The following is a 12729-nucleotide window of genomic DNA, read 5'->3' as shown; positions in this document are numbered from 1 at the left end:
GATGCCCACAGATTTTCAACACTTTTCCTCCGTACATAATCACAATTTCAAGTGTCAAGTTTGCCATAAGTTATACAACAAAGAAGTGTTCTTCTTGACATATTATGTGCCTTTCTTTTATCTGAAAACCTGAAAATGAAGATTTCATACATTGAAACAACCTAAAAACACTGTTTTTGTTCCGGCTTAGTAAACTGATAAGGCACGTGGCCAGACGTTTCTTGGAGTGGCAGGCTTGCTGTTATGCGCACGTAACCGTCAATACATAAATAGTTTGATGTTTCAGTTAGGATCATCCTAAACTGTTAAAGGCATGCTTTTGAGAAACTTAATTGAAACACCAATGAACTTTGTAGCACATTTTAAGGTAAATCATTAAATTCTGTGGTTTCGCATAACAAAACCATGATTTGTTTATGAAGCCCGCCGTAGTGAGGGACTCCAGATTAATTTTGACGACCTGGGGTTCTTTAACGTGCACCGAATGTACGGTACACGGGCATTTTTACATTTCACCCTCCCCGAAATGCTGCCGCAGCAGCGATTTGATGCTACGCCCTGAGGCTTAGTAGCGCAATGCCATAGCCACTATGGAGGGTCGGCCCGACCAACTTCACAAAGTACAAAGTTGTAATTTGTTTCATTGCTGCCAGCAATCACTGCAGCACACATGGCCTTGCATGTCACAGCAGAGCCCTATGTTTTGCGAGAAATGAAAAGGTGGAAGTCCAGCATCGACAATATGCTGCAGCATTGCTCTCGTATGCATGTACTGCACACTACCACCCATAATGTTCATTAAATACACAATGATGGCCTATGCACTTGGTTACAAAATTGGCACTGCGGTTTCTTGTGGTATTTTATTGAATGTTTACTGACAAGGTTATAGCCAAAAGAAGTGTTTCTAGGAAGTTACAAAGCTTTTTCGGAGGGATAAAACAGACACTCTTTATTGAACTTTTCAATCTAAGGATGTTTTCATCTGAAGCGCTACGACTTCATTATAATATGGCTTCACTGTGCATGTGCTCAAATGTAGTGGACTAGATCACACTACAGAAAATCATGTACACTTCACTTCCATTTTCCTTCAATAACCCCTATCATTCTCTTCGTCCTCTATTCTCCTAATGAATCATCTTTTCCTTTATAGCTTACAATAATATATGTGCACAATTCTCTATTGTTTGCTGTTTTGCTACATTTGCTGTTCCATATAGACTATAATTAAAATTATCTTAGATTGATGTAAGAGGTCTTGAGTGCAGTCAAATTTTTCATCAGTATGATGAAAGAGGCTTTAGGCAAAATTTGCTCTGTACAGGCAAACGGACAGAATCTCACAGCTGCCTCTGTACAAGGTGATCAGCAACAGTTCGTACATGATAAAACAAAGCATGCTGGAACCGGGAATTGAAAATCAGTGAAGTCTGGTTAAATTTTCATATATGTAACTGTTAAATTGTTCTGGTGTGCTTACTGCAATACCAGAGCAAGGTTAATAATGCTTCTTTAAATGCATGAGTGAACAAAATATTTTATTATTTCTTTTTCAGTAAGACACCACCCACACACGATTGTTGTTTCGTTTATGATTACTGCTTAGGCAAACGTAAGACTAGCTTTTGTGTCCAAAAATAACCATTGTAACAGCTACATAAAACATGTCAAACACATATGACATATTCCATCACATACTGCAAATGTGACACCTGAACACCTGTTCATATCACTGTTCTCATAATTATGTTCGTTGCAACATTTGTGTGCGTACATTATTTTTCTCTTTGCTCTATTAGTTTTTTATAAGTGTTTTATGCGTATACACTGCTCCTGCTGCTGAAAGAAAAACGAGGGGCTGTGGCTTCGTCAAGCTGTTTGCAACAGCTTTTTTCTGCAACTCCTCAATGTTTACTAAAAGTATAGAAAACAAACTATTTGAAATGACTTCATTTTCATTATTTTCATTAATGGAGTGCAATTAACAAAAAATATAGCCCGCAGAAAGCAAATCTTCTGTCACAACGCACATGTCCCATTTAGGAAACTTATAAAACATTGAACTCACAAATAAAAAAGTCATTTCCAGCATTTTACATTTCAAAGAAATAAATGAATATTAGGTACATGTCACCATTCTCCATCTACAATCTCTCTAACTTTTTAACCTACTAGTTTTTCCATGGTAACCAATGCCAAGTTACCCCACCAAAAAATTGCAGCCACTACAAAATTTAAGAAAGAAGTGGGGGCAGTAAGGCATTGCTCAAATCACAAGACCCCCTAATACAGAGAGCACAGGTAGCATAGTAGAAAGACTCACTTTGCTACATTTTTGCATGCTGACAAAGCTTTCTAAAGCTTGTTACCTGCATCAAGTAACACCTCTTGCCTTCTCCGAAGAGCTGCAAGGCCCCTGGGTGCTCTTTTTTGTTCATCAAGGGCCGCCACCTGACTGAAGGCCTGCTGACATTCCTTAGAGCTAAAATTTGGTGATGTATCATGCTTCCGTCTGAGAACTGCCAGTCCTCTAGGTGCCGCATTGTCATCCCCAACAAGCACATGCCTTGGCACTGCCACCCATTCAGCATCATCTGTATACTTGGATGCTGAAGCAACAGAAAATTACAATTAATGACTACACAGTGTAAACTGTACTCACAGTAGTATTTACATGCTGGATATTACACAGCTTGCTTCTGCGTGATATAAATGTGTTGAAAATATAGAACAATACTTTTCACCCATTTAGAGACTGTAGCTATGTCTTGCGCTACTTAAAATTAAAACATAACGGCATCTCTATCTCAAAAGAACTGCAACAGAAGAAATGTCTAAAATTGAGAAAATGAAGTATGTACCACTGTGAGACACAATTCTAGACTCCTTCAGTCTGGGATGACAGTAAATGCATCACCAAATAAACCACAGAAGAAAGATTATGAAACACTTGCTCATAATCCAGTCCATCCTAGTTTTTGCACAGAGCTAAAGTTATCAAAGAATCACTCATTTGATTCAATTGATGGGATTTAATGTCGCAAAGCAACACTTGGTCTACGAGAGACGCCATAGTGGAGTGCTCCGAATTAATTTTTACCACCTGGTATTAAGCATGCACCTAGATCAACGTACATAACTTTGCTCTCTCTCAGAATGCGGCCACAACAACAAGAAATCACACCCGTAACCTTGTACTCCGCAGCAGAATACGTAGTCACTGAGACACTACAGCAATTAAAAGCTCTCAAAAAAAGATTAGTAAACAGTGATGCACTCCTCTTTCCATCATCATCCTATTGTACAATGTACTCCTTTAAATCACACTACACACAGGCTTTCAAGCTCAAATGTTCACAAATATGACAAAGTTGTCATTATCTGCTCAATGCAAGTACTATCAGTTTCCACAGGACTTTGTTCCTTGACATGTCCCTTTATTTTCAATGAAGGGGCCTAACTGCTGCTTTCTAGAACCAGTCCCTCCCTTCTGCAAGACTATCACTTGCTGTCTTGCACAACTATTTCTTGAAACAAGAAATAGTTAAACGAAACAAGGGAAGTGCTCAGTATAGTGTTGGTATTCAGAGTTGAGTAACGCAACAGAGAACTAAAGCACATTGTACATTTATTATGTCGTAAGCATATCATCTTACTGGCCCACAAACTAAGCCATAGGTTTTAAGTCTCACAAAGCACAGTAATCCATCAGTCGGCTATAACTGGCACTATCATAAACCTATTAGCATCCCCTATGAAATACAATGTCAAAAAGGACACTTGACACTTAAAAGTTTGAGCGTAGTTAAGCTTTATGTTAAGGTCAGCTTAGAAATTTCATGAAGCCTACAGTGCCCAAACTGAAATAGAGCATATTCCTTGGTTATGTTTAATCAACAGCATTTTAGGCGACAAAGTCCCAAAAGACTGCTGTGATCAGTATCTCATCACTTTGTATATTAAGATAATAGACCGTTATAGCATAGCGTATGCTATATGCTATAGTACAGTGTACGCTAAGCAGCGTACGTTTATTACAGTTTAATTTTAGTTGTTTTAGATCTCAGAGGCCATATGCCATAATCAAGGCATCTCCTGACTTCACCGATAGGTTGCACTGACATCTCAAATGTTTCTCTCGTTAGGCTTCGACTCGTTCGAAACAGGAAGCGATGTCAAAACTCCACAGGGTTATCCATAATACTCTATCATCGAAGTGGCCTGAGACTAAGTGAAAGCCGTTTACACAGTCATTTGCTACGAACAAAGTGAATTTTACAAAAGCAATGCCAAACTCAATTCGAAGCGAGCAGCCAGGACAACCGCCATGTTTTATGTAAACTATGTACACCATGCAAAGATGGTAATGCTAAATCTGAGAAATAGCGTGCGTACACTATACGCTATGGGTCGTTTTGTGTTCTGTGCATGTGCAGTGATGACCCGCTATTTTATAGCGTAAGCAATGGTATAGCGTATGCTGAACTAAAACTGTCTACCTAATGCACACTGGATGGACACAACCTCTTGCTCAAAAACATACTCACAAAGTGCAGTTTCGACCCAATGAAGTTAGGGGCTACAGTATTTACCCATGAATACCATATGGATTTTAGCAGAACTGATTTGCCGCTTTGGTGGCCCTGTGCTTAAAGTTATCAATTAATTAGGTCGCACTCAGTGAGCTGCTAGCTTCCTGGTTAGCTCAGGTGACAGAGCAACTGCCCCAGAAAAGTGCTGGTCCCACGCTAAATCCCCGGACAGGAAGAATTTTTCTTTGACTACAAAGTTTTCTTACTGCAAAACCTGGATGGGTATCCATTGTAACTTCAAGCTACTCACAGGTGGGCGACAATTCTTCTCTATTATGAAACTTCTTCAAACTTGAAAATTACTGTAGAACCAATTTTGCCATTGCTTACCCAGTGCTGATGGAGACTGCTTCAAACTTTGCAATGTTCCAACTCTTTTTGACTCTGCATCTCCATTCTCCTTGTCATCACCAAGACATTGTCGCTTTGGAGGTGAAACCTTCTTCTCGGTATCACCATCTGAAAAATCATATTAATGCACTGTAACACTTATGTAGCACCTAAGAGTGCACCACACTGCTTTCTTTTATTTATTTGTTCATGTTCACTAAGCCACTAAAGAGAGGTGCTTACTGTATGTGCAATGACCAAATTGCACTCGTTTTTAAATTTAACATTTCGGTTTAATGTCTCAGTAGCCTCTCCTAACACCATGATATGGTAGTTCATGTTGGGGTCAAATTTTAGAAAAAGCATTAATTAAATTAGATATTGTGGAGATAAAATTATTTACTTTACAAGTCATCCTATGGAAACAGCTTTTCATGTTATTCATCATCCAGAAGCTAATACATTATACAGCAGACTCCCATTAAGACGAACCTGGTTAAGCTGAATTTTGGTTTTCTCATTGACCCATAAGAAGAGAAAAAGAAATGTGAAAATTCGGGCACAACTCATCTACGATGACTGTCCAAGTATACGAATAGCCGTATTGTGTCATGTATGACGCACATACTGCAGCCAGGCTCCTCTTCCACGCTTCATTCTGAACATGCTGCGCCTTCTGGCAGCGCTGACATAAACTCCACACATACCCACTGGAACATACACAGTGACCCAAGCTGGCATCAAAGAGGTCCATTGAAGAGCGGCACATACCCACTGGCACATACAAATAGGAATGGCCCACAATTTTAGACTGTACTGCCTCTGGGATTGGCGCACATTTTTGGTGAGATAGCTAGACAGCAGGAAAGAAAACTTGTCTGACATGCCAAGTCCTCTCTCAAGCTTCCCTCTGAACACACTGCACCTTCTGGCGCCAGCACTGTGAAGTGTGCGCATACCCAGCGGCACACACACAGTGGCCCAATGTTGGAGTCAAAGGGGTTCATTGAAGAGCCGCACATACCCAATGGCATTACCCAGAGGCACATGCCCACGAGAACGGTCCCCATTTTTGGTGGGATAGCTAGATAGCTGGAAATAAAGCTGGCCTGACAATTCTAAGAATGCTATTTGCATAAAAAGCACTTATTATCAAACGCTAATTCAGTTAAGACACGCTTCCACAGCCACCACTGCTCGCTCCAGCAAGAGGCCCAGATTGGCAGATTTGGAGGGAGGTGACTGCTAGCTACACAAGAAGCAGATGGTGTTTCTCTGCACATAAACAGCTATGCCAACATTGACAATAACCTGTAGGGCTGACACTTAAAAAGTAAATTCCTGGGTTTTACTTGAAAAGAAAAAAAATATATAATTATGAGGCATGCCGCAGTGGGGGATTTGGCTTAATTTCGACCACCTGGGTTTCTTTAATGTGCATCCAATGCATGGTACACAGCGGACATTTTCAGCCCCGTCAAAATGTAGCTGCCACAGCCGGGACATGGTGCTGCGCCCTCGGGCTTAGCAGTGCAATGCCATAGCCACTATGCCACCACAGTGGGTAGGCTGACACCATAGAAAAAAAAATATTTGAGGTCCTCAATGTGCCTCTGCTGGCTGGTGAGGCCATTGCTCAGGAGTCACAAGAACCAGTATCACACTTGATGCAGCTGATAATGCCCTGAATACTCTCGTGCACTTTTTTCCCAACATGAGGGCACTGAAGAATTTTTGAGCAAGCTGCATGGATTGCCAGATTTTGCGACAGTGCACAGTACCAACAAGCAACAAGCAAGGATGCATAAAGCAATGCTCTGTATCATGCAAATCCCATAAATGTGTTCCTCCATTTGTTCTTTTGGTTTTCACACATTATTTTGCATTTCGAATTTTTAGACATACCACGAATATCAGATTTTGAGTTCTGTGGATCCCTTCTGTTAAGATGAACAGAATTTCACAGTTCCTCCGAGTTCATCATGAGTCTACTGTACATTAAAAAAAAAAAAAGAACTAGAATAAATCATGCAACAGATTACTCAAAGTGGAGAAAAATTTCACTGAAAGATTCAGAGCATCAGAGAATTCTACAGTCAGATGATTTGTGGCGTGAAGGCAAGAATTAAAGGTATACTTTTGTTTATTCATGAAAAAAAAAAACTGTCCTTGTGAGAGAAATTTTACTTTCTTGAGAAATAAATCAAAGTATTTTTTTGAGAGAGTGTCATTTAGTATTTTGTGCATCTTCTACCATTTTCTAAGCATTTCTTTGTTTTCCACCTTTAATTACAATTACAAAAGAGCATGTAGTGAAATGTTCTGATCAAGTGTTGCAACATTTATTTAATGCTTCAGTACTTCGCATTTACTAAATGACGCTCTTCAGGTATATATGTACCATAGAATCTTATTGGTACATTTCATAGGGGACTCCGGAAAAAGAATGCATGGTCTGTGAAAACGTAACATCTGATAGCGCTTGCAGTGTCACTAAACATGAGGCAAAAGCCTACTCTCCAACAAAACTATTTCAAGTTAAATAGAAAGCCAACATACTATTCAAAACTTGCCAAGTAAAGCTTGCTATTTAGCAGACAATTAGACTGAAGGTTAAACATGTTTTTTGGAGCGGTTACATCCTTGAATCACACTGAATGAAGCTTGCTATTTCGATCTGGCTCTTATATCTAATGTTTCACAATAACAGCATCTTTTCAAGCACTCACAACCTTTTCTTTACCCTGCACATAGGCATGTGTATTAAAGTAACCACAAGAGGTATCAAAGGCCATGATAGTGGCACTTACTGTAAGCACCACTGATGAACAATGCCACATTGGTGGTGTGCCACTACAGTTTTTATTTAGGCATAGCAATTAAGAATGAAATTGTAACAAATGGAAAGATAATACACACGACCCTATGGCAAGAAAATGGGACCCCTGCTTCAGAGTACAAGAGCCAGGAAAATGTAATGAACAGGAAAATATCAACAACATTCTACTGTGTTAATTTTATCTGCAAACATAACATGCTTAGGCTCACAAGGCAGCAGCTGTTACTGCAGGCAGTGTTCAAATGTTAAAACTTGTAGTAAAGTAGACCAATTGAGGGAGGTTTCTGTGTTGATATACTACAATGATTACCTGGAGAAGTAGACTACATTATAGTCGATAGAGTCTTTCTAACCCTTAGAAAATGTCTAAATTAGACTTTTTCAATGCTGCACTTAAATGTATCCACCAAGTGTGTGCTGTGGTTATACAAAAAACTAGCTTCTGTAAGTCAAGATAATGTAATCATTCTATTCCAATGCTATTCTTTTTTGTAAGCTTTGTCAGTGCTACAAGTGCCACTCCACCCACATTATCAGGACCAACCGGCCGTGAACAGTGAATAAAGAAATAGAATTTAACGAAAAAGAACCTTGCATTATACCGGCCTTCATTTCAATTGAAGTTTAGGCACAGTTGAATAATGTTGAACTTGAATGCCTGTACGTTAGTGTCATCATCAAAAGATAGCAAAGAGAACAGGCGATTATTGACAATGCACATTTCATACTTTCCCTTAACTTTTTTTTTTATTTATCGATACTGTAGACCACCGTGTGGTCCATGCAGGAGTGGAATACAAGTAATAAACTGAATCATAACAAGCAAGTAACAACCAGACAGGAAGAAAAACAACAAAGATAGATAATGCAAGACATGGGACACTAATTACAATCATAATACAGGCATTCTAAGTCATGCACAAAATCATTTGAATAAAAGAAAGTGGGGGCTAGAGTATTCCAGTCTCACAGTTTTAGGAAAAAAAGCTGTATTTATAGGAATTCATCCATGCGAATATTGGTGCAACTGTCCTGCTATGGGTGTGTCTAGTTTTCCTGGTTGAGTGGGGACGCACGCAATTTGGTATACATGTATTTACTTTTATTTCCTGCAAGACAGTTATGAAGAAAAACCAGCCTATTGACTTTTCCGCTGGATTGTAAAGACGGGATGTTATGCTGCTGTAGAAGTACGGAGGGTGAGTCAGTCATTTTGTACTTAGGTACTGAATATGAAGAGCACTGCTTTTCTCTGCACATGCTCTTGAATATCATTTTTGCAAGGGGGGTCCCATACAATGGAGGCATATTCGAGTGTAGCCTTAACGTATGTATTATATGCTGTAAGTTTAACGTTAGGAGGTGCACTTTTAAGTTTCCTTTTGAGAAACCACAATTTTCATAGCACTGAAGTAGAAATAGCTGATATGTGACGACCAGATAAGTTTGTTATTTAAAATGATACCAAATTACTTGCATTTATCTACTTCCTGTATGTTAAGCTGGTTAATTGAGTATGTAAACATGCTAGGTATTTTCTTTCTCGTAACACGCAAAAGTATACTTTTTTCTGTATTTAATTCCACGTCCCATCGAATGCACCAGTCTCCAATGGCCTGTAGGTTTTCTTGTAATATTGCATGATCATTTGGATTAATGATTCCCTTAAAAACAATGCAGTCATCCACGAACAGTCAACACCACCAACGTGGCATTGTTCATCAGTGGCGCTTACATTAAGTGCCACTATCATGACCTGTGACACCTCTTGTGGTTACTTTAACATACACGGCTGTGTGGAGTGCAAAGAAAGGGTTGCGAGTGCTTGAAAAGATGCTGTTATTGTGAAACTTTGTTTAGTGCACAACACAAAGTACCAAAAGAAAGCAAATCAAGGCACTGTCACAGATAAACAGAGCATGAATGCAACAATTGCAGACACAAGAAAGAATATTTACAAGTGACAAAAGTTTAAGTGACACAGTTCTCTTTCCTTCCCAATGCGATGGTCAAATTGAGCCATAGCATTATTGTACTCTCTATCAATAAAAAAAAATTTAATGCATGCAGATCTACATCACCGATATGTTCGCATTTCATGTGTGCATGTGAGTACTCAGTCATCCGATGCCAAAGACTGTAGGCTAATATAGCCACGGTTATGTTTTCAGTATTTCTGTAAATATGGTGCAACGTTAGCCATCTCTATTCAAAGACGAAACTTCATTTTTTTTCCCTGAGTGTTCTATTGAAATGAAAGCTTACCAGAATTTCCATGGACTATTTTGTCCATACAAAGCATGGCAAGGGCTGTGCACTAATCACAATATAAGAATTGCTACAGGCCCTCACAAGAGACAAGTAGAAAACCATCTCTCGCAACCTCACCAGCATCATGAGCATAGAGTGAGCGCAAGCTCTGCTGGAAAGCTGAGAGTAACTGCCCAATGAGACCATCGCCATCTTTATGGAAGAGATAACCCGTCCTAAGTTTCTTTAACTTCTGTTCAGACCGCATATACTTCATTACTGTAACATGTACAAGTACAAGACTGAAGCACAAGCTTGTGCGTCATCCTCCCAATACTATGCTAAATCTGGTGGTTCCATGACAAGAAACTCACAATCTTCACTACACGAACACTTCCTTTTTTTTTGTCCTCAATTACTGATTTGTTCAGTAGATTAGAATTTTCATAATTTCATAAAAAATTCTGACAAATATTTCTGCCTCAGTTTCTTTAGAAAGCTGTCAACTCAGGCATCATTGTATGAAGCTTACATTTATATAACACAAAACAAAATTATTTTTAAATTTTACTGGTTCCAAAGATGTACCGAGTGCAGCACTGATTGCACAAAAATTCTGGGGGTATGCAGCAACACAGGAGGTGGTTATCAAGTGATACCACAAGTCACTGACGCATGCAATAGTCAGCATCCCATAGCAGTGGACACAGGACACAGGCCACACACAATGATCGTGCTGCTGCAAGCTGAGTGCATTGAGTTCTCTTCCGTGCAGTCGCACTCCCTTTCCCAATGTGCCTCGCTACAATTCTCTACAAAAGGTGTTAAAGTAAGCAAGGCATGGATGCACTCACAGAACTTCACTACAGAACAGCCTAAGTCAGAGATAATGAGTGCAGGCATCCAATGAACCATGATCAAACGGCCAGACGCAATATCATGGTAGACTAGATGTCTGCATAGTGCACATTCCTTTGTTAATATCGATGCAAGCCAGTGCCACAATGCAGTACTCTCTCAAGTTGCTAACTTTTGAAAGCACTTGTAGGTATGAGCATAAGAAAAAAACTTGCTATTCCAGCTTAAGAAATATTGGACCTGTGAGCATGAATACACTGGCTAAACTGGCTGCATACAGCACACAGTACACGGCAAGCATCCAATGAACCATTACTGGATGGTCAGACACATGACAGCACTGATGCCTGAGTAATACACACTTCTTTGTTAACGCTGACGCAAGCAACTATACCGTGGCATAGTACTGCTCTCAAGCTGCTTCTGCTCGTAGATATGAGTAACGGGAAAAAGTCTGACATCTTTTCAGCTCAACATGTCTTGAAACTGTGAAGTATACCTTTTTTTTTTTTTTTGCAGCATAACTAAAGAATTACCAACACGGCAAGTTTTCCCCTTGAGCACAAGACATTTATGTAGATGTCACAGTGACGAAAACAAATTTGCACACTACAATTAACAGAAACGATAGCTAATTTGTCAGCTTATTGGCTTTTGAGCCAAATTTTATGTAACCTAGATGTTACACGATACAGCAAGTTCCTACCGTGAGCATAATCGAATCATCAAATCTCTACAGATTAAAAAGTTATATAGTAAAAAACATTATTGGTTGATCCCCCCTCCCTCTGTTTTTTTTGTCGGCAGGTTGGCAAGCACCATCATTGTTCACGCACATTACAAGGTCATGACACACCCCGTGGCGATCGTACACGAGGAGACGCATTAACGAACAGTTTTGTACACCACACATTTAGAAGACAAAGCTGTAACGATCTCTAACCTCATTAAGGCATGTTTGTCGGCATGCAATAGAAGCACACGGGTCCAGCATTGCAGTCATGAAAAATGCGTCGATTGGTCATTTGGACCGTTAAACATTCATAAGCTCCATACGTAAGCATGAAACGCAACAACATACGATTGCTTGAGGAAAATATGTGAGAATACAAATGGCAAGAAAATATTCACTGCATAGCACATGTGCCAAAAAGCACAACCTTACCACATCGACAATTTAAATCATCAGCAGTTAGACTGCGCTTTGAGGGAGCTGGTTCCGCCGTTTTGTGACGCAGGTTTCTGCCCCTGGCCCTTGTGCGTTCTGCGAGCTTCTGCAAGAAAAAAATGTGAACGTAGTTCAGACACGGCGTGAAACTTGCACGTCTTACGACAAATGCAGCGTAGAATATGTGGTGTGGTCACAAAGTGCCGTTGAGTTGGCCACTTACTCTGGCATATTCGTCAATATCGTCCATTTTGGCAACGCCCGAGCTAGACAGTTACACTAGCACGCCTGGAAAGTCTAGCAAGCTAAGTTCCTCTGAAAGAAGCAATATTTTCTAAGAGGAACACGTATAACACAGGAACGGGTACGTCAACAAATTTTAAGCGAAAGTCACAACACAGCGCTCACAACCAATGGCCCACAACCGCCGCCAAAGTTCAAATGATATCTCGTGTTCACCATACCCATTGTTGCTGCTGCTTGAACAGTTTCTAACGGCAGTTTTTTAGTGGTTTAGTGGTGTTAATATATGAATTACAAGCTGTTACTTTAAAAAACGCTAAAAGTTTAATGTTTGAAGCATGCCATTGTTTTTCTGTAGAGCATAGCGAACAATACGCGGCCAAGATGACCAAAGGAAATCCTCTTCCATAAACGAAATCGAAAGAAGATGCAGCCGAAGCTTGGCC

General features: G+C 39.8%; 1 protein-coding gene across 3 annotated transcripts in view; it reads right to left on the bottom strand.

The window, feature by feature from the left end:
• LOC142590200 (uncharacterized) overlaps positions 1-12563 on the bottom strand; it is an 83038-nt gene extending 70475 nt beyond the window's left edge. For 2 of the 3 annotated variants that reach the window (XM_075702113.1, XM_075702120.1), the window contains exons 1-4: positions 12264-12563; positions 12038-12146; positions 4926-5054; positions 2373-2612 (exon numbers count right to left, since the gene is read on the bottom strand). In XM_075702113.1, the coding sequence (XP_075558228.1) occupies positions 2373-2612; positions 4926-5054; positions 12038-12146; positions 12264-12290 (505 nt within the window). In that variant the 5' untranslated portion in view covers positions 12291-12563. The remainder of the gene's footprint in view (positions 1-2372; positions 2613-4925; positions 5055-12037; positions 12147-12263) is intronic. The other variant, XM_075702128.1, reaches the window with a different exon arrangement.
• Between the last annotated feature and the right edge of the window lie 166 nt (positions 12564-12729).

Source organism: Dermacentor variabilis, chromosome 1 (genome assembly GCF_050947875.1).
Source record: "Dermacentor variabilis isolate Ectoservices chromosome 1, ASM5094787v1, whole genome shotgun sequence".
In the NCBI taxonomy this organism is placed as follows: Eukaryota; Metazoa; Arthropoda; class Arachnida; order Ixodida; family Ixodidae; genus Dermacentor; species Dermacentor variabilis.
The sequence above is the reverse complement of the archived record's forward strand: the minus strand, read 5'-3'. Positions and strand labels throughout refer to the sequence as shown.